The sequence below is a fragment of the Diadema antillarum genome, unplaced genomic scaffold (genome assembly GCF_040938485.1).
Source record: "Diadema antillarum isolate AM-2024a unplaced genomic scaffold, OU_Dant_1.0 seq00000635_RagTag, whole genome shotgun sequence".
In the NCBI taxonomy this organism is placed as follows: Eukaryota; Metazoa; Echinodermata; class Echinoidea; order Diadematoida; family Diadematidae; genus Diadema; species Diadema antillarum.
Genome location: NW_027271552.1, coordinates 713,538 through 741,181, shown reverse-complemented (window position 1 = coordinate 741,181; position 27,644 = coordinate 713,538). Strand labels below are relative to the sequence as shown.

General features: G+C 35.7%; 1 protein-coding gene across 4 annotated transcripts in view; it reads left to right on the top strand.

Annotated features, from left to right (window-relative positions):
* The first annotated feature begins 11,212 nt into the window (after positions 1–11,212).
* The window catches only part of LOC139736283 (uncharacterized), a 29,545-nt gene continuing 13,113 nt past the window's right edge, over positions 11,213–27,644 (top strand). For all 4 annotated transcript variants that reach the window (XR_011711249.1, XR_011711248.1, XM_071647014.1 and 1 more), the window contains exons 1-4: positions 11,213–11,396; positions 19,916–20,227; positions 22,452–22,793; positions 23,241–23,366. Coding sequence is in view for 2 of the 4 variants with exons in the window: in XM_071647014.1 (XP_071503115.1) it covers positions 11,294–11,396; positions 19,916–20,227; positions 22,452–22,793; positions 23,241–23,366 (883 nt within the window). In the remaining 2 variants the exon portion in view is untranslated. The remainder of the gene's footprint in view (positions 11,397–19,915; positions 20,228–22,451; positions 22,794–23,240; positions 23,367–27,644) is intronic.

Below are 27,644 nucleotides of genomic sequence, written 5' to 3'. Positions count from 1 at the left end.
TTTTGCTCACAGTTTTGATTATGTTATGATAGTTTAGGAATTTTCTGACGATTTTTTGTAACGTTTTAAATGATTCCATTGTGTTATGGAAGGTTGATTAACAACTTTAAGATCTTTTAGGCACAGGTATCACAAATCATGCACAGACATATCGAACCCACATGCCAGTTACTCAGTCAAGAAAAGTACAAAATTAATGCATCCTCAGATCATTCAATCAATACAATCAATCCAATCAATCAATCCAATCAATCAATCAATCAATCAATCAATCAATCAATCAATCATTCATTCATTCAATTAATCAATCAATCAATAAATCAAGCAAGCAAGCAGGCAATCAATCATTCATTGAATCAATCAATTAATGTGTCCGTGTATTGTGAAAACTGTGCTTTAAAGATCTTCAAGTAATTACAAACTCTAATTCTCACCAATTAATTTAGAAATGAAATCATTAGAATTACGATAAAGCTGACAAAAAAATCTCAGACTATCACAACATAATCAAAGCTTTAAGCAAAAGAGCAATTTGTTTGAATGGGAGCACTTATTTGGACTGCTGGCTGAATTTTCCATCTTCTTTCAATTTGGCGCAAGTCATTTTTCACACTCTGGTCAAAGAGCGTCAGTGTTCAGCCAAGCGTGAACAAAAAATTGTTTTGTTGATTGCACTTGATAGATGAGACTATTGGGCATCCATAAATATGAAAAGATCTTCCAAATATTTTGAAATGTAATTTAGACAATTTTTTCAAAAGTGTAACGTTTTTTTTGATACGCCCTGTATATATATATATATATATATATATATATATATATATATATATCACACACACATACACACATATACACACAGATATATATATATATATATATATATATATATATATGTGACCATGCACCTCAAAACGAACATAAAGTGGCACACACTGATTTTGCGTGAGGACTGAAAATAAGTGAAATCGGTCAACCTAGCCGAAATTGACTTTTTCCTATTTTCTGAAAGAGCGGGTGTTCCTTTACATTATGCTAAAATTTGGTATCATAAAACGGGCAGGAAAGTGGGAGTTTTTTAGCAGTTTATCTCGAACATTTTTGGTAGATTAGTGTGATTAGGTGTGTCTTTATATAATCCATTTTTCATTTCTGAAAAACCTTGTCCACACTCTTCACTTTCAACTCAAATAACTTTTGAATGAATTGAGCTACTGCTTTGAAAGTTGGCATTAATCATGGAAAAAAATGTGTTAATAAGGCACGCTAAATTTCAGTTTAATCTGAAAATCCCTTCATTGTTGTTGCTCTGGTGGTTTACTTCCTGATTTTGTCCCATTCATCGCACAGCCAGCACGGTTTGGTAAAGATTAAGCGCTTGAATAGACACTGTACTTCAGAGCCTCTTTTCTCAGTTCACACTTTTCTTGAGTTTGTGCTTTCTTTCCAATATTAAGAAAGGTAAGGAGAGTCCAATTCATTTGAGTTATACATCATTTCAAAGCTTAACGTCTGCTCTTTCAGAATCTGGTCTTAACTAAAAATTCATGTCTGGCGACTTTTTGTTTGCTTTGAGGTGCAGGGCCACATATATATATATATATATATATATATATATATATATATACCGTATATCCCCCTCAAATAGAAAATACAACGTAACCCATCGCAACGATAACTTGAAATATAGTGAATCAATCCAAGTACAATTCCATGTTATGAAGCTATAATTTATAATCCACATCTTACAGAAAACCCCATCCGATTTGCTTCTGTGGTCATCAGAGAGAAATGAGGATCTTTGTAGAGCATGTCAAGAATCCCTTCCCTCCAATTTCTGTCCATTGTGTACACACATATGAAGTTCCAAGAGCATTCAAGTGCTTAACATGGAAGGAACAGACACATGACATGGTTCACAACAATCTACTTTTCTCTGTGACCACTTAATCAAATTGAATAGGATTTACTGCAAAATATAGGTAAGATGTTATTTTCTAACATGCAGAAGTAGCATTAAGGTTTAATCATTTTACAAAGTTAACAATGCAGAGATCCGGTTTTTATTTTTAGGGGGGACATATTCTATTTCTATACATATACATATACAATTATTATCATAAGTATACAAAACTTATTTTACTCATGTGATTACTATTTCCCAAAGTAAAATTCCGTATTACATTTAGATCAGTGAATGTGTGACTTGGTAACTCTCTACAACCATGATGACTCTCCATTGGTGTTTGACATAGCGCCCAGATTCGCTCATGAGAATGGTCAATTCATGTTCAATCGTCTTTTTCTGTTATTCTATCCACTATGTATTTACGGATGCCTACTTAGCGATCTAATCCTGCTAAGTTGTGCTAATCCCAGGCGTGTCACCCTACCAAGATCATTGATCGGTAGGACTAGTACTGTACAGGTACACTGTACAGTATAAATGTACACACTGTGGTTGATGCCAATGGATATTGTGACGCAATGTCAAGTGCTATCAAGTACCACCAATCAGTCCTGTGAAACACTATCAATAGATAATGAATTCTAAAAGAAAATACGGCACAAAACCACCTCCACCTGAAAAAGAAAAAAAAAAATGGATTTGAAGACTTGATGGGTTAGACGTTAGATACTAGTTTGACCTTTGCAAGTTAGGTTACATTTACTTCATAGAGAAACACCAGCAGGAAACGCATTTATGACCAGTTTTATTCATTTATTTGGTACGTATGCAAGTTCGTTGTCTCTGGGTTAACGATTAATCAAGGCGTGTTGAATAGCTCAGCATATGTCAACTGTTACATCATCGATCTCTCTAATATGCAAACGCTGCGTCATTTGACTTCTCATTACTTTACACGTTTAACATGCATGACACACATACTAGGTAAAGTCGACTAAGGTCTTTTCTTATGATCAGCACACTGAAATGGACATCTCCGTGAGAAAATGCCCGTTGAAAGAATATTCCAAAGGATCAAGACTTCTATAGAATATATTTGAAATCTTCACCAAGGTATCTTGAGGAAAGTTACAACTAATACTGATGATAAGAAAAATAACGAAAAGTCACGATTTGTCTGGGGGAGAACTATATAATTTGATATACATTAAGAAATCAAGAGAAATCTGAACTACTTTTGTAATACCGAGTCAAAAGTGGGGTTCTGTTTGGGAACTTTTAAGAACTATGTCATCGCGATGCCGTGTACCGACGCATTTCTCATCTCGTGTACGCGTAGTTTAACTTCAAAAACTATTCTAAAATTTTGATTTTTCTGGTGTTCTATTTCCAAAATTCACAAGCACAAAAATAATGTTTCATTAACACCTGAGATATGATACATCTCTGCTGTGAATTGGTATGGCCTGGAGCTTACATGATGTTATTACAAAGTTATTTCTCCTGAGCCTTCTGAGCAGATTTGGTGACTTTGCCACCAGAGCCGTCGTCATTTTCCACAGCTTTAATCACGCCAACGGCTACAGTCTGCTTTTATGTCGCGGACGGCGAAACGTCCCAGCGGCTGAATGTCAGGGAAGGACTCCACGCTCATCGGCTTCTAGGGCACGAATTTGACCAAGCAAGCATCACCACTCTTGACCATCTTAGGGTGGTCCTCCATTTTCTTCCCCGACCGCCGGTCGATTGTTTTTTTCCAGTTTACAGTGTCAAATTTACAGGCGATGTGGGCGGTGTGGTAGTTGAGTACTGGAGAGTACCAGGCGTGGATCTCACCACGATGCTTCCTCACTGATCTGTATGCAGAGTGCGGAAGACAAATGTATATGTCTTGCTGGCGATGTCAATGATAACAGCGATTAATTGGTGAAGTCAGTTTCTGGCATTAAGCACAGAATGAGATCGTGAAAATTAGATTTCGTTGTTTTAAGACATTTTCTTTTCTTTCATTTTTTACTGTCATGAAGACAGCAGACAGGAGAGTATGAGAGTGCAGTATAAGAAAGTAATTACATACAAGTGTAAAGGACACACTGTGATCGAAAGTGAACAAGCGTGGGTTAAACATCAGCCAGACACACACACGCACACACACACACACATACACACACACCAACTATCCATAAAGGTTATCTGTTTGTTGCTCGAGTGGGCAACTAAGATTAAAATCTTTGATTTAAGGCCACTTCCTTATATTTTTTTCCAGAAAGATTCAAAGTATTTTGGCTTTTTAGATAAGATACAAAAGAGGGTGATTTTCATGTGCTGTGAAAGAATTGGGGCATGTGGGAGGATGGATCTCACAAACGTTTTAAAAACGCTTTTTCTTTAAACATTAATCCCCACATTGTTGCCATGCAAAGCTTCATCATTTCGTAGTATATTTCAAAAGATTTCACCTCTCCATTGTGGCGGTGCTTGGGGTCTGCATATTAGCTCGGTGCGAAACAGGAACTGTAATACCCGTCATACGAAGATATGGGATCGCGTTTACATACCTCATTACCTAATTCTTGATAAATAAGTGCAGTAGAAAATTCTGGTGCAATTATACATTTCTCTTTTTTTTTCTTTTTTTTTGTGGTGGGGGAGGAATAGGTGTAGTGTGAGGAAATGATATTCCATATGTAGAAAAGAATTGTAATGTCGTACGTCATCACATCATTTACTTCACACAGTTGAACGGCTAATACTACCAATGTTTGTATGGTAGTGAAATATTATGAGAATGTTTAACTCGTTCACTTTCGCATACCTCTATATCAAATGAATGAAAAAAAACACAATGTTGAGTCAGTGAAACAAAGAAACGACAACATCACCACAGACCCTCAAGGAAGATCACAGAATAATCAGAAAAGATATCTCTAGCAGTTAGAAAGATGCAGCGAGAATGAGTATTTGTTGTGCATTTTCTTTGATGCAGCTATCGATATGAATGAATTCATGTTTGTCATTTTGCTAATGGTATTTTTTTTATTTTATGTTTATTTGTGTTTTCTTTTGCTTTATCTTGTTTTTTTTTTCTTGTGTTTTTCAGGTTTTTGTGGGTGCATGGGGGGAGGTGGGAAGCATTCTGTAGTGATGTAATAATGAAATCACTTATTATGTTTCTTTCGCATAACCATACACAAACTCCCCATGTAGAAAGTTCCAAGATAATGTTGTGATCTTGCAATGGCATCCACATGTTAGATTTCCTCTTACATCGCTATCACTATCACTACAGTATAGTAAAGCAAAATGACTTGGGATTTTACAGCGTCTCTCATTTAGGTGACAAAGTCTCAAAACAAAAACTCAAAGTCGGACACTGCCCTTATTAGTGTGTCCACCACAATTAACCTTCAGTAGTAACACATAATTAACCAACATATCCAATGATTCTATGTGGCTAAGATTAAATTGTGACCCCCAAAAAACAGGAGGAACACACCTGTTTAAAATTCAGCCGTTTAAACGTCTTCATGTGTGTATAAATTCATACCAGAATGCAACGCATATAACACATACAAACAACATAAACAACAGCGAGTCTGTATCATGCAATGGCTCAATGGCGCCATTTCCTGTTTAAAAGACCACGTTATATTAATGTGCAACGTGAAACGCAGTCGCGCTGTGAAGCTCAATCAGAGAACTTTGTTCCTACATTAATATAGCACGTAGTATGCAAATATGTGCGTTAAAGAGTAAATACGGATCAAAAAAAAAATAGTTAAAATTGTTCCGGAGTAATATGCACGTTCATAAAGGCTGAATATGAAATGACTATTTGATGAGGTAGAGATGATCTCAACATACATCGCTCCACACACTACATTCCGATTGTTACCGCCAGTAGTAGGATGTGCACACAGTCATAAATTGCACGCACTAAATACAGTATCTTCGTATCGGTATACCAAAGCAGTGCAACCACAATCCATTCATAGGGATTACGCAGAACCACCCAACCACAATGCAGCACAACGCGTAGCAGTTTATACACAATATTGGTCTGCATGCGTAAGAAGGAACTGATCAATTGACGGACTGTTTACGTACGTGTTACCGATGTCAGCAGAAAGTCGATGCCCTAGGTTGTACAGGGCAAATTAAAGATACTAATTTTAACAAATGAAAAAGGAAATCATCTTGTGATGAATAAATACTGCACAAAGCTTCTGTTGCAGTCAGTAGTGATTGCTTCAGTAGTCTACCTACACGTTACAGAAGGTAAGTGACGGTAACCTGTTTAATGTATTTGTACTACATAGGCCTACTATAAGACAATGTGAAGATTTGTGTCGTTGCTAACACAATAGAACGTTTGGCCTGTTTGATGGCCATACATTATTATAAATTATTTATAACGAGAGAGAAAATGGTGCTTATGTAGCTTTGCAATTATCACTCCCCTTACAAGTGTTCCTGTGCATGAGGTGGAAATGCGTGTATACATTGTCTCTCTCTCTCTCTCTCTCTCTCTCTCTCTCTCTCTCTCTATGTGACCGTGCACCTCAAAACGAACATAAAGTCGCACACACTGGTTTTGCGTGAGGACTGAAAATAAGTGAAATGGGTCAAATTAGCAGAACTTGACTTTTTCATATTTTCTGAAAGAGCGGGTCTTCATTTACATTATGCTAAAATTTGGTATCATAAAACCGGCAGGAAAGTGTGGGTTTTTTTAGCAGTTTATCTCGAACATTTTTTGGTAGAATAGTGTGATTAGGTGTGTCTTTAGAATCCCTTTTTCATTTCTGAAAAACCTTGTCCACACTCTTCACTTTCAAGTCTAATAACTTTTGAAAGTATAGTGCTACTGCTTTGAAAGTTGGCATTGATTATGGACAGAATGTGATAATGAGGCATGTTTGATTTCAGTTTAATCTGATAATCCCTTCATTGTTGTTACTCTGGTGGTTTACTTCCTGTTTTTTGTCCCATTCATCGCATAGCCAGCACGGTTTGGTAAAGATTAAGCGCTTGAATAGACACTGTACTTCAGAGCCTCTTTTCTCTGTTCACACTTTTCCTGATTTTGTGCTTTCTTTCCAATATTTAGATAGGTTAGGAGAGTCCATTTGATTTGAGTTATACATCCTTTTAAAGCTTAAAGTCTGCTCTTTCAGAAAATGGTCTTAACTAAAAATTCATGTCTGGCGACTTTTTGTTTATATATATATATACATGTATATATATAATATATGTATATATATATATATATATATATATATGTGTGTGTGTGTGTGTATGTATGTATTTATTTTTGTAACACTCATATGTCATGTCTTCTTGGAGACATATAAAAATCATAGAAATTATGAGAATTACATAAAACCAGAATAATGGGGAAACTGATGTGAGACATTCAATTTCTCAAACTTTAGCTCTACAACGTTAACAGCGGGTTCACTTGGTAATGCAACATTCCGTCATATTTTGGTCTGTGTCAACTGATAGTGGTAGTAGAAACAAACATCATTGACTATATTGTCACCAAACAAAAATTAAAGATAGAAATTATACCATTGGTACGTAACATCTTCGAGAATAACAGAACTGACGTCTTGAAAAGTTTTGATGAAGTTTAAACGAGGAGAGGAATTGATAATATCACTAAAGTAAATCAAAAAAAAAAGAAAGTAGGGGCCCGAGGATAGATCCCTGAGGGAGACCACATGACACGTTAGAATAGGATGAGTGACTGGATTTAAATGCAACATATTTTTTTCGATGACTTAGATAACTTCTGAACCACGACAGAGTAATCCCTCTCACGCAATAATTATGTAAGTTTTCAAATAAAATGTCATGATCGATAGCGTCAAATGCTTTAAGATCCATAAAGACTCCAATCATGTGCTCCTTTTTAGTAAGCGCATCAGTAATATTGTCGACAGATTTAATTATAGCATAATCGGTAGAAAATCCTTTCCTAAAACTAAACTGATATGCATTCAATATTTCATATTCAATCATGAACGAGTAGAGAAGCTTGTTAACTACTTTTTCTAGAATTTTCGATATTGCAGGTACCAATGAGATGGGTCTATAATTTGATGGATCTTCTCTTTTATAGATGGGGATAACTTTGGCGATTTTGAAGGAGTCTGGATACTTACCGTTAAGTAGGGATAGATTGAATATAGGGGTGAGAGGGGCTGCTATGGGTAAATTATTTTTTTCAACAAGTTCACCCTTAAATTATCAGGCCCACAAGATCAATACTACATTTCAGAGATCGAGCAGTATCAATGATTTCTGATTTCATTAATTGGAGTAAAGAACAAAGGATTTTGATTATTCTCAAATAAGTAATCTTTATGTTTTTTTGTATCATTTATGGGAATAGATGCTGCTAGTGAAGGACCAACATTGACAAAGAAATTGTTAAAAATAATTGCAATTTGGTCAGAATTGGTAATGACATTTTCATTATGAGTAATACTGTCAAGACATTCCGTAGGTTTCTTTTTGAGTATTTCATTAACGGTCCGCAAAAAATCACCTTTATCGTCCTTATTAGATTCGAGTTTATTTAAAATATATGATTTACGTAAAACTCGAATCAAGGTAGTTAGTTTCTTTCTATATGTTTGATACCTTTTCACGTTTTCAGGAGTAGGTTTTCTCAGAGATGTTTTATAAAGACGGTTTCGAGTAAGAATGGAATGTATAAGACCTTGAATAATCCAGGGTTGCCGAGCTCTTTTCCTTCCATGTGTTTTGGGAGTTAAAGGAATATGTTTATCATAATAATCTAATAGTTTTTGTAAGAAAATTTCGTAAGAAGAATTACCATCTTGGAGTTCAAAGACGTCATTCCATTGTTCTTCGAATAAATCTTGATTTAATGCATCAATATTTTGTGGCGTTTCATTTCTATGCATTTTCAAGTATTCTTTGGGTTGGCGGCGTCGTGGGGTTGTTACAGATTTATCATCAATCACAAAAATCGGTAGGTGATCGGATATATCTGAATAAAGAATGCCGTTCGTGCATGTTTCAGTTATAACGTTAGACAATTATGTTATCTATTAATGTTTTACTATGGGTGGTGTTGTTTATTCTTGTGGGTTTATTGATGTGGGGATGCAGTGAGTTGGAAAGCTATTTGTCATGGAAATGGGTGGGTTGTTATAATCTATATTGTAATCTCCCATCAAAAAATTGATTTTCTCTCTCCAAGAATTTCGTTAGCACAATGGTCGAAGTTGTCAAAAAAAAGATTGAATGTCATTTTGTGGAGGACGGGTACCAATTATAATATTTGTCTCATTATCATTTAAGATTTCAATAAACAAACTTTCTGCTCCCTGAATACGCAAATCAGTTCGAATCTGGAATTTAATTTGATTATTAACGTACATGGCAACCCCACCTCCTATGCCATGCTCTCTGTCATTACGAGTAAAATTGTAATTTTTAATGCCAAATAGGTCGGGGGAATTGATGTGCAACCATGTTTCGGTAACTCCTATAACGGAAAATGGAATATCATCGAGGGAACTTAGAAATAATTCAAGCGTTTCAAAATTTTTATTTAAGCTTCTTGAATTGAGATGGATTAAACTGAAATTAGCACAAATCTGATTTGCCTTATTGAAAAGAAATTGACTGTTAAATTCATTGATAGTGAAGTGCTGGCTTGTGTGGTTGACTAGCTGTTGGTCATCTATTCCAAAATCAGAATCCATTTACAATGAGTGACATTAGTGATAGCAGCATATCATGGTGCAACGGGAAGTGCAGTGCACATCGTATACACTGGTTGTATACAATGAGGTGCATCGGTGTGTGATGTGCTGTAAGAGACTGTGGAGGAGTGATTGAAACGAAATACTTGGAGCCAGAGTCAACGTAATTACCTTACTAATCATTAAAAAACAGGATATCTTAGCTATAAATCAGCCTATAAATGCACATTTAAACATTATTGACCTTATTGAGTCCTCAATGTACTATACAACCTCTACCAAAACTCTTGCACTGGATTGACTATCAAAGGAATAGAACATGATAAAATCTGGTTTATCTGTAACATAATTAAATGAAGAGGTATTTAGCATTCAGCAACAACAATTAGGAATTAGCTTCTCTCGGAGCTCTTTGAGGGTGTGAAACGCCAAAATGCGGTTATTTCAGTTCATCCTGAATCAAAATTGCTTTCGCAACTACACTGCATGCATACCAACCACCGACATTTTCTAAGGTCTCAGCCTTCGATGTAGTGCAGGTGCATAGTCAAAGTTCAACATACAAAGCGTCATGCATTTCTTTTTTTGTGTGTGTGTTTAGAACCGTAGGATTGTGACATAATTACTAGACGCGATCTCCGATTCTACTTGTGGTAGCTTGTAAAATGGATCACCGGTTGTCTGTTGACCTGTGAAGAGGCCTACACTCAAGGTAAGTATCGGCAGAGAGTACATGAGACAACGCTACACGCTATTCAAAGTGACTTCAAAGTCCCACCAATCCCCAAGTCTCCAATGATCGTGTACTGATCGACGTGCACGCAGTAGTTACATGCATGTGAGGTTATGCATAAAGACCGATCATTTGTGACAGTGCACCTCAAAACAAACAAAAAGTCGCCAGGCATGAATTTTTAGTTTAGACCATTTTCTGAAAGAGCAGACTTTAAGCATTACAATGATATATAACTCAAGTCAAATGGACTCTCCTAACCTATCTAAATATTGGAAAGAAAGCACAAACTCAGGAAAAGTGTGAACTGAGAAAAGAGGCTCTGAAGTACAGTGTCTATTCAAGCGCTTAATCTTTACCAAACCGTGCTGGCCGTGGTATGAATGGGACAAGAAACAGGAAGTAAACCACCAGAGTAACAACAATGAAGGGATTATCAGATTAAACTGAAATTAAGCATGCCTCATTAACACATTCTGTCCATAATTAATGCCAACTTTTAAAGCACTAGCGCTATCCTTTCAAAAGTTATTAGAGTTGAAAGTGAAGAGTGTGGACAAGGTTTTTCAGAAATGAAAAAGGGATTCTAAAGACACACCTAATCACACTATCTACCCAATATGTTCGAGATAAACTGCTAAAAAAAGCACACTTTCCTGCCCGTTTTATGATACCAAATTTTAGCATAATGTAAAAGAAGACCCGCTCTTTCAGAAAATATGAAAAAGTCAAGTTCGGCTAGGTTGACCCGTTTAACTTATTTTCAGTCCTCCCGCAAAATCAGTGTGTGCGACTTTATGTTCGTTTTGAGGTGCACGGTCACATTTGACGGACCGTCTACATGTTGCCACCATCAGAACGTCTGCGCTCTACTGTGGATGGCTAGTTGCTGGACCCTAATTTTGACAAATGAAAAAGAACACCGTTACACTTATGATGGATAGACAGTGCACTCAGTTTCCCCTGCTGGTAATAGTGACTGCTTCAATGATCTACCAACAAATTACGGAAGGTGAGTGTGCGCAAATTCTATACAAGATCAACCAAAGATTTTGATTGTAACTCTCATTTTAACAAGATTGGACGTTCAACCTGTTTGATCATAGATCATGTATAAAAAATGTCTGTACCAGATAGCCACATTACAGTATGTATCATATAAATATTATATAGAGCGAGAGAGATAGAGAGAAAGTAACACAGGCAGAGAGAGCTAGGGAGGGAGTTTAATGATAAAACGGGCAACAGGTTAAGCGCCATTTTTTTAAAGCTGATTCCGACATCAGACAGACCACACAAAAATGAAAATCATTCATAACAGAACAAAACAAGTCTTTTGAGCGTTATCATTGAAAACATTACATATTTTCTATTCATGTTTCTGGGCTTTTTTTCCTTCTTTAAGCAGCTTCAAACTCAAATTGATAAGAATGATGTTAACTCGTTTTGTTATGAAACTCTTCATGTGTATGTGATATATTCATATAGTGTGTGTTCCTGGAGACATGAAATTTGTATGAAGACAAGATCATGATGCATGGAACAGAAGGGGAGAGGGTGAGACATAATTCCCTTAGGTCAACTTATCAATGGTATGAATACGGGCTTCTCTTGATGTGTGGGTGCTCTTTTTTTTTTGACCGGTAGTAATAGCAAAGAGAAACATTATTAACTAGATCCCATAAAATTAAGAAATAAACTTATACTCGGACCATTGATAACATTTGAGCAAAGAGCAGGCTTAAAATCACGAAAAGGGGAGGAAGGGAGGGGGAGGTAATACGAAGAAGAAACGAACGTTTACCATTTTCTTAAAGAGCATTTCCATTTATCAATACCATCACTTCGGTTTCTGGTGACAAGAGTTCCAACGTCAGCAGTGTCATGATTGTATGAATAGAAACCGGCAATAACAAGGTTATGGTGGTGAATTTTGCTAAAGGGTATTTCTTTCATGCAGAAAGAGATAACATGCACAATCCATGCACTTATCTCCTTTCACCAAGGGAAATTTAGAGGGCAATTTCCTACTATTATGCTTCTATTTTCTTGTTGGAACAATTTATGTTGTTTTGTGTGTGTGTGTGTTTTTTTGAATGTTTTTCTTTTTTTTTTTTTGCCCCGGTCATTGCACAGTTAGCATGGCTTGACTAGAACCTCTACTTTAGAAACTCTTTTCTCAGACACTTTTCCACAGTATGCGTTTTCTTTTTAATATTAAGACTGCTAAGGAGATTACATTTGAATTGAGTTATGCATCATTTTAACCCGTAAGATCAGAGAGGCGGAGGTAGAAAAAATAGGAGTCCTGAAATAATCAGCATTTTGATAGCATTTTCCTGTATCGATACCCTTATTTCTGATGAATGGAATTCCAACACTACAACGTAAGGAGTGTCATGATTGTACAAATGTGACCCTGCACCTCAAAACAAACAAAAAACTAAAAATGGTCTTAACTAAAAATGAATTTTTAGTTAAGACCATATTCTGAAAGAGCAGACTTTAAGCTTTAAAATGATGTATCATTCAAATCAAATGGACTCTCCTAACCTATATAAATATTGGAAAGAAAGCACAAACTCTGGAAAAGTGTGAACTGAGAAAAGAGGCTCTGAAGTACAGTGTCTATTCAAGCGCTTAATCCTTACCAAACCGTGCTGACTGTGCGATGAATGGGACAAAAAACAGGAAGAAAACCACCAGAGTAACAACAATGAAGGGATTATCAGATTAAACTGAAATTAAGCATGCCTCATCAACACATTCTGTAAATAATCAATGCTAACTTTCAAAGCAGTAGCACTATCTTTTCAAAAGTTATTTGAGTTGAAAGTGAAGAGTGTGGACACGGTTTTTCAGAAATGAAAAAAGGGATTCTAAAGACACACCTAATCACACTATTCTACCAAAAATGTTCGAGATAAACTGCTAAAAAACACACTTTCCTGCCCGTTTTATGATACCAAATTTTAGCATAATGTAAAAGCAGACCCGCCCTTTTAGAAAATATGAAAAAGTCAAGTTCGGCTAGGTTGACCCATTCCACTTATTTTCAGTCCTCACGCAAAATCAGTGTGTGCGACTTTATGTTCGTTTTGAGGTGCACGGTCACAAATAGAGATTATTTTTTTAACCAAGTTATGTTCGCTAATGAATTCATTTCTCCAACAAGGACCACGAGTAATATGAGAAATTGATGTACTACATCCTTTGATACATGTCAGCATTTGCTTGGAATTTTATTTCCTTCACAAAACATCGAAAAAAAAATAATGTCTAGTGGGTGAGGAAAGGGGTTTCAATCAAGTTGTGTTCGCCTATGAATTTAAGCTATGTTTGTTACTATTAAAGGAAGTCAGCAAACAGCCCTTAATTCTGCCTGATATTGAACAATCAATACACGTTTTACTTCTACTATTACATCTAGTTCAACTTCACATGCACCAGTATCTAGTGACGGTGTACGTTTCTGGGGGTATTTTTATTACATTTGCCAAAAGCAGTGTCGCTTCTCTTCAGTCAAGGATAATTCAAACTAACGAGGTATAGCTAGTGGATATAAACGCCCATAATAACGGATTAATGCCATAATGAGAATTTTGTAAAGTTGTCATTTGAGTAATTTATTATTCATATGTAGGTTTGCCATAGCTTCTGCTCGATATTGTTTTTTTTTTTTTTTGTAAATTATGACCCACTCGGTATATAATTATGACGGAATGTTTGCGCGTTTCGACAGAAGTATGCAGGAAATAGTGATAGGGTTGTCACTGTAAAGTCAACTGTACTAGTCCAAACTATTATTTGCTTATGTGCTTCGTGCATAAGATTGTACTGAATGCGCTCCAAGCAGAAACAAGAAAAAGCAGTATGTGGCGGAACAATGGCGTCGTGTTCTGCTTGGCACGTTGTGCAGTAGTAGTATAGTCGGTTGAAACAGTCTTTCTGGCTTTGAAGGACACATGAACTTTGGTCCGACCTTATCACATGCTTTAAGCATTGAAGACGGGTGCTAACGACAAAAGAAAGAGAGAGAGAGAGAGAGAGAGAGAGAAAAGAGAGAAAGGTCGGCAATATGCAGTAATGCAAGACATGTTTGAGGGTTGGAAATGAGACACATTGAGGTTTGTATCACATTTAGAGAGTTCATCAGATTCAACATAAGATTGTGACTCTACCTTTGTCGATCATAAGGGCAAGTTATTTTAGGAATAAATTTATTTTCAACTGCATATGTTAACACAATGTAAATGGTGCTATAGAAGAGTATCCCTTCAAATTTAGATTATTTTGTTGTTTCTATGTTGAGGAAACGTATTGAGGGTTGGAAATGAGACACATTGAAGTTTGTATCAAATTTAGAGAGTTCATCAGATTCAACATATGATTGTGACTCTCCCTTTGTCGATCCGAAGGGCAAGCTGTTTTATGAATAAATTTCTTTTCAACTGCATAATATGCATATTATGTGAACAAAATGTAAATGGTGTAAATAAGGGTATCCCTTTAAATTTAGATGATTTTGTTGTTATTAGGTGGAGGAATTTGTTCGTTGCTGAGGGTTGATCGAAATCGATCCTGACATTGGAAATCGCGAATTTCAATAGCTGATCGTCATACTGTATTCTTAGCGTGGATATTTCGAAATATTATAGACCTATACAGTTTCTTTTTAGTTAAAGTTAATTCACAGCCAAAATGGGAATCTTTCACTGTTCACTCGCTTTGAGCTACTGGAGCAAGATGTGGCACAGCTAACTTGTACTCTAAAAAGAAATCCCTCTTACAAAGTGGTCAGTTTTCACCAGATTGATTAGTCAATGGCAAGAGTTTTCATCTTCTCAGTTTCAGATCTTAAGTGCATTTCAACATTCTGTAAGCAGTAGGTTTATTTTCATGTAGTCGCACATATTTATTCAAAATATATAACTATACATTCTCTTTTTATCCGGCACAAACGTTAACGCGTGCCAACATAATTTGCTAATGTCTTTATTTGATTAAATTGGAATCGAGATTTCAAAGACGATATTAGCCACGAGTCTTTTCCTTTGGAAGCATTAATGTTCATGGCTCTATTTCTTCTTGAATAGCTGCATGGTCATTATTTTATGGTTTCTATTTTTAACAAAATGCAGTTATGTAAACCTCAAGGAAGTCAGCTTTATTTGTGCATTTCCAAACTATTGTTGCACTGAAGGTGACATGTGAAGTTAACACGTATTAAAAAACGAATGGAATATTCTTTGCACTGTTATGATAAACTATGTTTGGTACGTAAAAGACGATTTTTAACGCAGGCTCAAATGTGTTTGGATGTGTTTGTATTGCAGACACTGAAATATGCAACAGAATATTCTTTTGCGAATTAAGCTTTCAAGGTAGAATAACAACGAATAAACACTAATATGACTCAACCCAAGGCATGGTAGAACATGAATTACAATTATGTCGTACCTCGCCAGAAATACAAGGTTTTCTGGCTGTCTCTACTTGGGCAAGGATACAAGAGTAAGAGTAAAGTGTAAGACTTCATACTTTAAGTGTTTACAAGTAACAGCTTAAACGTACACTACATCAATTATTTCTTGCCTATTGAAATTTTTGGGAGATATGACTAATTTCCACATGTGGCTGTTTACGTTTAATGTCACCAAAAAATTAAAAAAACAAAACAAATAATGTGTATGGTTTATCGTCACCCCGTCCTCCTCGGGGTCAAAACAGTCTTTATTAGAAACTTGTGAAATAACGCTATAATAACATGATTTTCGAACATGCGAAATGTTAGCCAAAATCGAGCCACAGCAGTATCCTCCGATCTTCTGGTCCGAGAGTCCATCGCATGCAGTTTAGTGGAAAATACGGTTGCTATGGGGCACTCATCACGTAACATTTACCTTCCCGTACTGAATGAGGCGGACGCTTCAAAAATAAAAGCCGTGTACTATGATCCAAATTATTTTACACCTTTGATCTAAGTATACGAAAAGCAAGCCAATATCTTATAAGTAGATGTTTTCTGAATTATGCGGGCAAATTCAAAATAGTGGTCGATGATTTTTTAGACCTTCTGAAAACTATGTTTTCTTTCAAAAAGTTAAGTACAGCTTGTGAGTTTGACAGCCGGCAAATACATGGTACAACAAACAATGATAAATGTGCGATATGGCATTCCAGACATGTTAATCTCAAGTCTCCAGTGATATTTTTTAGTTGCTAACTTTTAGCAGAGCATAGCTAGACAGAAAGACCCGTATGTTCGGAGGAGTCTTTTATTTATTTATCTATTTATTTATTTATTCATTTATTTATTTATTGGCGTTATCGCCCTCCTGAGGGGATCCGTGAAGCCAGACGCAGTCTCCGCAGAACATATGTGACCCTGCACCTCAAAACAAACAAAAAGTCGCCAGACATGAATTTTTAGTTAAGACCATATTCTGAAAGAGCAGGCTTTAAGCTTTAAAATGATGTATAACTCAAATCAAATTGACTCTCCTAACCTATCTATATTGGAAAGAAAGCACAAACTCAAGAAAAGTGTGAACTGAGAAAAGAGGCTCTGAAGTACAGTGTCTATTCAAGCGCTTAATCTTTACCAAACCATGCTGGCTGTGCGATGAATGGGACAAAAAACAGGAAGTACACCACCAGAGTAACAACAATGAAGGGATTATCAGATTAAACTGAAATTAAGCATGCCTCATCAACACATTCTGTCCATAATTAATGCCAACTTTCAAAGCAGTAGCACTATCCTTTCAAAAGTTATTAGAGTTGAAAGTGAAGAGTGTGGACAAGGTTTTTCAGAAATGAAAAAAGGGATTCTAAAGACACACCTAATCACACTATTCTACCAAAAATGTTCGAGATAAACTGCTAAAAAACACACTTTCCTGCCCGTTTTATGATACCAAATTTTAGCATAATGTAAAAGCAGACCCGCCCTTTTAGAAAATATGAAAAAGTCAAGTTCGGCTAGGTTGACCCATTCCACTTATTTTCAGTCCTCACGCAAAATCAGTGTGTGCGACTTTTATGTTCGTTTTGAGGTGCACGGTCACATATCCCCGATACAGACCTATCTTTCGGTCAAGGCAAGTCAATATGTCAATGTCATGCATGTCTGTACTATATAAAGGTTAGGAATGAAACACAGACACACATGGTAACCATTTCCAATGATACTGAACTATAATGTGTCAAGTATCTTGAGACTACGCTTCACATGTTTTTTGTTGTTGTTGTTGGGTTTTTTTTACGCAGATATGGCAGAGATGAAGACTAATCACATAGGAGAACTTCTGCGTCTGTTCAGGCGAGATTGTTAGCTTTATAAAAGAGTTGGTTAATTAAAATATTAAAGAGCACGTAACTGTGAGAGGAAGTGAAAAATTATTCGAAATTTCAGAGATATAATAAAGTATAACAAACTGGCTGTAATAACAGGTGATGGGTGTCACCTTTTATCATGGCCTCTTTATTTTTGTTTATATATCTTATCCATTTCAATCCGATTTTTATCAAATACACTTTGAATTCCCTACTACAATTGTGTGCTCTTTCACATTTATCAGTGGTTTCTCATTATTTTACTAAAAAATTCAGAACCTAAAGACCTATCTCAACCAAGGCTATACCATCCCTTTAAGAATTCCAGAGCACTTTGACCCAGGACGTCATGAAAAAAAGTAAAGCTTTAAGAGTAGACGGGAACTTATCACAACTACAAAATATTAGTGGAATTGATCATGCATAAAAGTTTGTCAAGATGCACACAAAAAAGAAAGGAACATGAAAGCATAACACTTTAATTGGTAGAATTCAAAGTCTAATTGAAATCATTACATGACCATATATACATGTGGTAGTTGTAGCCCTTCTTTCATACGTGTATGAAAGAATTAATAATAAATAATTAATTTCTTAATGTATGGGCATGTTAGCACCCAGCCATTTTTAAAGCATGTAAAAGGAAATTACTATTGCTATTGCAAGCAATTGATATTGATTATCAAACATTTATTTATAGTACGAACAGCTTTGTATTCTCGCGGGTTTTTAATTTTTTTTTTTTGGTTGTTTGATTGATTGATTGATTTTTAAGCTTATGGTGTACATGGATTTGAGGTTTAGCAGTTGAAATTTGGTTTCGCTTTGTTTGGAATATTTCTCATTCAGTTGTTTTTTTTTATGTGTTTGTGTTTGTGTGTGTGTATCTGTGTTTGCACCAAAACCTGGTCCCCAGATTGTACCCTCGGTGCGTATTATATATGTATATGTGTGTGTTTGTGTGTGTTTGTGTGTGTTTGTGTGTGTGTGTGTGTGTGTGTAAGGGGGTTCGGTATCCTCATTGTTGTTGGTATTATAAATTAGGCTTTTAGCTCGTTCTTAAGGTTGAAGCAGGCACAAGTGATGTGGGCTTTAAATGGATACATCATGACTCTATCTTTAACATTTCCTATCAGCACATTAGCAGAATAATGTGGTGATGGACTCATGTCTACAAGAACTACAGCTCTTCGAGTGAAATATCACCTCTGAATCCCTAAAACTAAGACAGTTATTAAATATGTTTCATGAACGGTACTGTCTCATTTCAACTTAACAACGACATCCCATAATACATGAGGAAACAAGTATGGCTTCATTAGCATTAGGAAAAAGCAAATAATTTCCGTGGTCTGTTTCTTTTTTCTTGTGTGTGTGTGCGTGCAATTCTGGTTTGTGTATTCATTATTCGTTACATTGATTCGGCTTAAATGTAGGCATTACAAAAATATCGCTTTAGAAATTTAATTTATTAGGGTTGACATCACTTTTGGTAAGAACATAACAACTATTGATTTGTGAGATAATAGTTCGGATGAGGCCACATTCGCAGTTTAAGTGATGTCTCTTTGTTTGTTTGGTTTTTTGTTTGTTTGGTTCTTTTTTGTTTGTTTGTTTTTTACATAATTTCATAAAGAATCAGAATTCTTTTCAGTAACACCGCAAACACATTACAATGTATATGATTTAAAGGAGAAAATATATAAATTGATTCCATTACGAAAACATATTTTATTATCAAATTTGCAAATGATTACCTAAGAAATAATGAACATGGATCTAATTGTAATTGTTTATAACAACTTCAATTACGAGAGGATTGAACGTCCTGTTTTGTTTGTTTGTCATGCAATCTGCTTTGTTTCAATGCAAATTCACAAAGTCAATAAATGTAATCGATATTAGCAGTCACTGTTACTTTGCTTTTAAGCATAGTTAGCCCTCGTGATGAGACTACCTTTTCTACAATATGGCATTGCAAGATACAAATTAAGAGAGAGAGAGAGAGAGAGAGAGTAAAACATTTCTCTACTCTATTTAGGAAAGCAGGACAGAAGAATTATTGATAGTTAAATCCAATCGGTTTTCATAGTGCTCACATCCAATTGAATTGTCCATGTAGCCAATGACGTATACTGAGTAAATACATCTCTGGAACCAGACCAAAGTTTTCTTGCTTCCAATCGTCTATAGCCTCTGTGTTAGCTACCTCTCCCACGTTTCGGGTATGGACAAGGGAAGACGTCCGACTGCCATGTGATTTCGAAGGGGCGCCACTGGCTGCTGCCTGGTTCAAGGAGACCGTCTCACATCAGCATCTGAAATCGAAAAAGGCTTCATTCTTCGATGGAAACTTCGCGAGCACAGAGGAACGATTCCAAATGGACACACATTTTGGTCTCGTCATCACCAATTTGCAAGCGGCAGATGAGGGTCTCTTCTATTGCCAGATATTGCTGAAGAATTTTGAGGTTTTCACGAATTCCACTTTTTTGACGGTTAGCTGTAAGTAGTCATTGTTATCATAACACAGTGTTCTCAGGAGTGTTGATCGATAGGGGAATATTACTAGCAACTGAACTAGCTTGTATCAAAGTCCCGAAACGTTTCAACCATAGAGACTTCTTTCATGCTTACAGGTGGTGATGTCGATTGCATTTGATTCGCTAATATTATTTGAATATGAACTAACTCTCGTCCCAATACAGCAAACCATTAAATAAATTGTGATTGGAAGTGATACAGCCTTTTTTCGCATAGGAAACTTTTTGTCTTGATCAAATCATGCAAATTGACACAGCTTACTAACCACAGCCTCATCCATTCTTTCAAGTAGTCAAAAATCCACTAACAATATTTTCTTCTCAGAATAAAAGGATATAATCACAATATTATCGTATAACCCCCAACCCCCTCCAAGAAAAGACAGAGAGAAAGAAGAAGACAACTTTTGAAACGCTGTGTCAAAGAGTAGTCCTAATTTCCGCATAGCGTTGCATGAAAAATTACTTTTTCTCAACTTATTCTCTATCAACATTAAGATTTCTTGATTTTTTTTTTTTTTATATTAGAGGCCATTGCTAGTTTCTTGTATAACATATTTTCTTTCTTTTTTTCCAAGCAAGGCCTTCCCAGATTTCTTGCATGCTCTGTACGAGAAAACCTTACATTAATTTGATCCACTTCTGTTCTATGATTTTTCTGATCTTTCCCAAGTGATTCCTCTTTGGGAACAATCACCACCAGATTGAATAATATAAGTCAGGTTGGAATCATTTTAATGGTGTGTTAACCGAGTATGCTGCCACCGGTAACATTGTAAGTTAAAAGATATGGTAACTATACTATTGACACGTAGTACCACCAAGCCGTCGAAAACAGCAGTCAAAATATTTGTTGGTTATATATCGCGTAAAATTGTACGGGTTGCTTAGGGAGAGGATATGGTGCCTTATGGGGGTGCAGGGTAGTATATTGGAGAGGACCAGAAGACGCTTGAACATACATATTTCATCCCCTTTGAAAGTTTATCCAAGGCTGAAAATCACCTCGTATTCAAATTCATGTGAATTATAAGAGCGAAGTCACGTGAAAAAAAGTACAATCATCCCACCATTATTCCATTAGTTTCTTCAAGTAAGAAATTGATATTAATTATACGGTCATTGGAAAGACAGACACTATTTATTAAGTACGGCGGTTTGTTTTTGGTTGTTTGGTCGTTTTGTTTTTGGTTGTTTGGTCGTTTTGTTGTTTGAAAGAGGTAGCTTTAGCGCGGGACTGATATCATTTGTAATACCTGTTGCAACTGCATTCTGCTTTAAGTGACTATTACATGGAAATATTAAAAGCACATCGCAGAATTATTGTTTTTTATCGATACATGTTAATTCAACAAAAGTGTGTTTAAATATTTTCTAACTCTCAAGCATCTCATAATATTATCATGGTAATATTGGGCCCTATGAGCACCACATTTCTGTACACAATGTTGTTGATTGCCTAATTGCATAATCATATTTTGAACATTCTCATAATGTCTAATTGCCCGTTAAAACTGGCAGGGGCCTTATATATATTATATATATACATATATATGTATATATATATATATATATATATATATATATACATACATATATATATGTATATATATATATATATATATATATATATATATATATACATACGAACAAAGGTATATCTATATACAGAAAAAAACATCTCCCACACTGACAAGAAGAGCATAATATTCACAAAACGGCAGCCGTACTCATACAGAAAATAATGTTCATCTTATGCTAATATCAGAACAAGATGCACACTGCAACCCACGTGACGTCCATGAGATCCATAAGCCATGAAAATAGAACTCATTTTGATACTCGTCTTTATGAAGATTCTTGCACAGTGACAACCTGTGAAAAATTGAAAGTTTATCGAAGACAGACGGAGTGCTTGTGACACGTACGGCTTGAGATACTGAACTCAAGATCAGGCACGGAGCTGTCTCGTGTTATTATACACATCGCAAGTGTAGGCTCTAATGTCTTTTTGTCATAAAGATGATTTGCTCTACCAATCAAATACATCTGTCTACAGGCACTTCTTCAAGCATTTACAGGTACCTTAGAAAGTAGTTAAGTAAGGATGCGAAATCCATCACAATTGCTTTATATTCTTTTTCTTTTTATACATTCAGCATGATTCCGTGGTGCTTTTTTTTCAGCGATGGCATCAAAACATGCAATAATGGAATGTGTCGAAAAACAGATGCTCAGTCAAAGCCAGTGTACATACATACCTCCTTCGACGACTTCTTCCGTCAATCTTACATGTGTCGTGAGTGGATTCAAGCCTAATATCTCAATGCTGTGGTTCGATGAATTTGGAAAGAGACTATTTTCAGCAACTTCCCGACAGACAACACGTCAGGACGCCACGTACGAGAGGTTCGAGACGATTACTGTTTCAGCCAAACTAGGGGCCGAGCGTACTTTCGTATGCAGTGCTTCCGGAGACTCGCTGAACGGAACGTCGACCACAGAAATCATCGTCCTCCCTTCATCAGGTTTCTTGAAACATTGCTATTTTTGTGTTCCCGAACGTTGTTGGAGTCATGAATAGGGAAGCATTAGAATGCTGATAACAACAAATATGAATAAATATTTGAGTTTTGATTTGCGGCGGGAAGGGTAATTTGCTCGCATGTTCCTAAATGAGTGAAGGGTTTGTCCAATAAATCAAATACGTTTTAATTACAATGTTACAAATAAGTGCTTACAAAATGTTAATTTAATTCACTTTATGATAACGATAAAAGATATTAACTTTACGACATTTGTTGGTCTATACAGTGAGTCAACATGTATATTTACGGTACTACACGTACAATTTTCCATTACTGGTTTGTTTTCTATCAACAAAAAATCTAAACATATTGAAATTGTTATTAAACTATAGAATGTTCACTGAATATACAAAGCAATGAATCAGTTGCATCTGCATCAAATTTCAGGAACACGTGATAACTTGGGACTTATTATTGGACTGGCTATCGGTGTACCTGTTGTCCTAGCTGTCCTGTTTCTCCTGGTTGGAAAGATTTTTCAAAGATATCATCCGGAGTATCTGCCAAGAAAAGGTGTGGAAATTGTATATATAGGTTTTCCAGGTCAAATATCCGCAATATCAGATCAGGCATCACATTATACAATTCAAATGTGAATAGGGAAATCAAATGTCCACTTAGCAAACCAATATCCTGTAAGGTAAGTAAGATGTCCATCGCCATGTCAAATATCCACACAATGTAAATTTTCGCGTAAGCTCAGGTCAATGAGAGCATCTCACTTTATTCATAGGATATTCAGATGCCAGGTAAGTAATTTTTAATATCAGTTTACTCCAAAACACAGCAAAGAGAATTATCACTCTCAAGAATATGAAATTCTGATGAATATTATCAGGCGCAGACAGCTGCGTTTTCTGCACAGACAATCTGTCATGACTTTATTAAAACAAAGCGAGTCTCGCTCATTTTTTTTTCTTTTTCTGAAGAACACTGTTTTTTATTTTAGACATTTGAAACTCGAGCAGCAATTTTGCATTTGCAGTAAAATGACAGTAAAATATCCATGAAGTGCAAGAAAATGAACAAAAGAAATATCACGTTTCCAAGGGGTGAAGCAAAAGAGTTAAGAATCATTATCATGAAGAGTGACTTGCATTGTTTTTCCTGACCAAGGAAATAAATAGTCCGACCCTGAAAAATTTTATTCTTAAAAGATAAAGATATTAGATGAAATTCCTATAATAAGATTTACAATTTTTTTTTTGGTAATTATTTGTACGTGTAAAAAAAAAAATAATAAACTTCGTATTTCTTGCCACCGGAGCCTGGCATTTGATGTATGTTGCTCTGCAGGCACAAGAACATACATGTAAAATTGTAGGTTTTCAGAATCAAATTCTTTAGCGAAGCAAGTATGAAATAGCCATTCTAATGCCATTAGGGAAATCAAATGTCCAAATAGGTATATAAGAAGTCTATAGTCAAGTCAAATGTCCACACAGTAGAAATTCTTTCGTCATCTCAGGTCAATGAGAGCATCATGTCGGTCATAGGGAATTCAAATGTCACATAGGTAATTCAAATATCCTTAGACTCGAAAAACCACGATGATAAGCATTGCCTATGGAGACTATGCCAACATTATGCAACACGATTAAAGTGACATCAACGAAATAACTTCGTTTCTCGTGTTGATTCTCAATTTCCTATCTAAAAAAAAAATCAAGTAATACAAAAGCAGGACTATAGAAATGAATGGCCAGGTATGCAATGTACCACTTTTTAACCGGAAAAAAAAGAAAAGGGGAGGGAGAAAAATGGGGAAGAGAAATGAGAGGATGGAGGGAGGAGTAAAGAGTTAGAAAAAACAAGAAAGAAGATAAAATGTGACTCTGCACCTCAAAACAAACCAAAAGTCGCCAGACATGAATTTTTAGTTAAGACCATATTCTGAAAGAGCAGACTTTAAGCTTTAAAATGATGTATAACTCAAATCAAAGGGACTCTCCTAACCTATGTAAATATTGGAAAGAAAGCACAAACTCAGGAAAAGTGTGAACTGAGAAAAGAGGCTCTGAATTACAGTGTCTGTTCAAGCGCTTAATCTTTACCAAACCGTGCTGGCTGTGCGATGAATGGGACAAAAAACAGGAAGTAAACCACCAGAGTAATAATGAAGAGATTATCAAATTAAACTGAAATTAAGCATGACTCATAACACATTCTTTCCATAATTAATGCCAACTTTCAAAGCAGTAGCACTATCCTTTCAAAAGTTATTACAGTTGAAAGTGAAGAGTGTGGACAAGGTTTTTCAGAAATGAAAAAGGGATTCTAAAGACACACCTAATCACACTATTCTACCAAAAATGTTCGAGATAAACTGCTGAAAAACACACTTTTCTGTCCGTTTTATGATACCAAATTTTAGCATAATGTAAAAGAAGACCCGCTCTTTCAGAAAATATGAAAAAGTCAAGTTCGGCTAGGTTGACCCATTTCAGTTATTTTCAGTCCTCACGCAAAATCAGTGTGTGCGACTTTATGTTCGTTTTTAGGTGCACGGTCACAAATGGTAATAACTGATAATTGGTTAGAGCCCCGACTGAAACCGTCCCACTTTAAAATTCTGTCCGACAAGCCGGACAGGAAACGTTGTTTAGAAAACTGAAACTTAAGAATTGACATCAAAATGACAGGTTTGAACTGCAGCACAATCGCATTAGAGGGAGTACAAGAATGGCCGTTCTATATTCTGTATATATATATATATATAAATATATGGGATGATGCGACATATCACACAAAAAATGACATCAGACTCTGAAGATAATGACTTTCTACATGTTTTAGACATCAAAAGTGAATAGTCTCATACCAGAAATATTCATTCTTTCGTATGAAATAATAAATTTTACGTAAGGAAGTTACACCGCTATCATGAGATCATGTCAGTTTAGCCCTACTGATTTTGACACGGTATGGACCTGTGTTTGTGTATAATAATAGCAGGTACAAGAAAGACTAATTACTGAGGAATGCGTTTATGCATGTAAGGTTACGATTTATATGGTTTAAATAAGCAGTTTTAAGACTATGGACATTTGACATCACTATGTAACATTCGATCTCCCTTATGGGACATTGCTCCAGTCATTTGGACACTTATTTGGCTATGCGACATTTAAGCTGCCTAGTTTGATATTTAACATGTGCTACATGGACATTCCATACCTACATGGACATTTCAACTGCCTATTGCTAACCGCATTGTATTGTGGCCATACATTCATCACTCTTACGATACACATGTACATTTGAACAATGTGTTTGAGCCAGTGGACATTTCACTTGGAAAATGTGTCCTAAACGATACAATTACCTATGTGAAATAATGATTTTGTGATTCAAGAAAGCACTGTCTAGTAGGAAATGGACACTTGAAAACATTATCTGACAATGGTATCCCGGATCATTGTTCTCTGTAATATTGTGCTATGCAACATTTGAACTGCATTGTCTCTTGTCTGATATTTGTGCGGATATTTCATACCTAAGTGGACATTTGAACTGCCTAATATGATACCATATTCTGTCATGAACATTTATTCAGCTGAATGGACATTTGAACTACCTATTTGACATTTGGTTTATCTCGGTGGACATTTGACCTGGAAAACCTATACACTAACCATTATCAAAAAGAACAACATTCGAGCAATCAAGCCAAGCATAAAGGGGAGTCGGCTACAATAACTGTACTTTCTGGTTGGAATAACAGTGTCTATATAATTGGAATTGTGTTTATTCAACGACTTCTGCATGATGCTTTTAATATACTATAAATATTTTCAAAAAATCTGAAAATAAGCGAATTAGCGGAAGAAAGACATAGATAGAAAAATGATAAACTCAAACTTCTTTGCCTTAAAATCACATTGATGTGCACGATAATAACAGACAATAAACCCGTTTATTCTACCTTGCTGATGCAACACGACAAAATCAGTTGCCCAGAAATCCAGAAAAATTCTTGTGCAGTTATTTGGATATATACAACTACAATATTACGAAACTAATTCACGCCCAGTGTAATAATGCCCATTTTAATCTGTTTGTATTATTTTTGTTTAGCCCTTCGTTTGACACGTCATGTAAGATTTTACACAAGGCCCTTTTGTTGCCAGGGTCGGACCACACCCTTCAATTGCCCTTTGGAAAAATAGAAATAATATATGTGTATGTATATGTATATATATATATATATATATATATATATATATATGGGTGAGAATTTTGAACGATGTACAATTGCCAATTTTCGCACCTTATGACATTCTTTCCCTTAGAACACGCCAGGATGATCTAAGAAACCAGATTTTTTCATGTCATCTCAAAGATTGGTAAATTTCCTTTCAGGAAATATATGGTTTGGTTGACTTTTGCCTGATATTTTTCATTTGACAAGGACTTAAAGCGTAAAAATACGGTAAAAACGCTATTTTCACAATACTTTTTGTTTTTCAAACTAATGATGCGCATTTTTAAGCGTACGTGGCATCTAATATCTGACCATGTTCTGAATCTGACATATCATGGGTATGAACCACAAAATTATTAGAACTTTATGAGCACGTATAAAATCACACAGAACAATTGAAATATCAAAGTCCTAAACAGACGAACGTCCGTGGTGCTTTTATTTCTATCGCTGCTGCAAATTCTACTTTGTTGTCCCAACTGTAATGTATGCGAAAATTTGGTGTTCCACCTGATGAACATATCCTGCAAAAATTGTACGTCTGCTGGCTGTACATGGGACGTAATATTCTTTTATGCAAAATTATA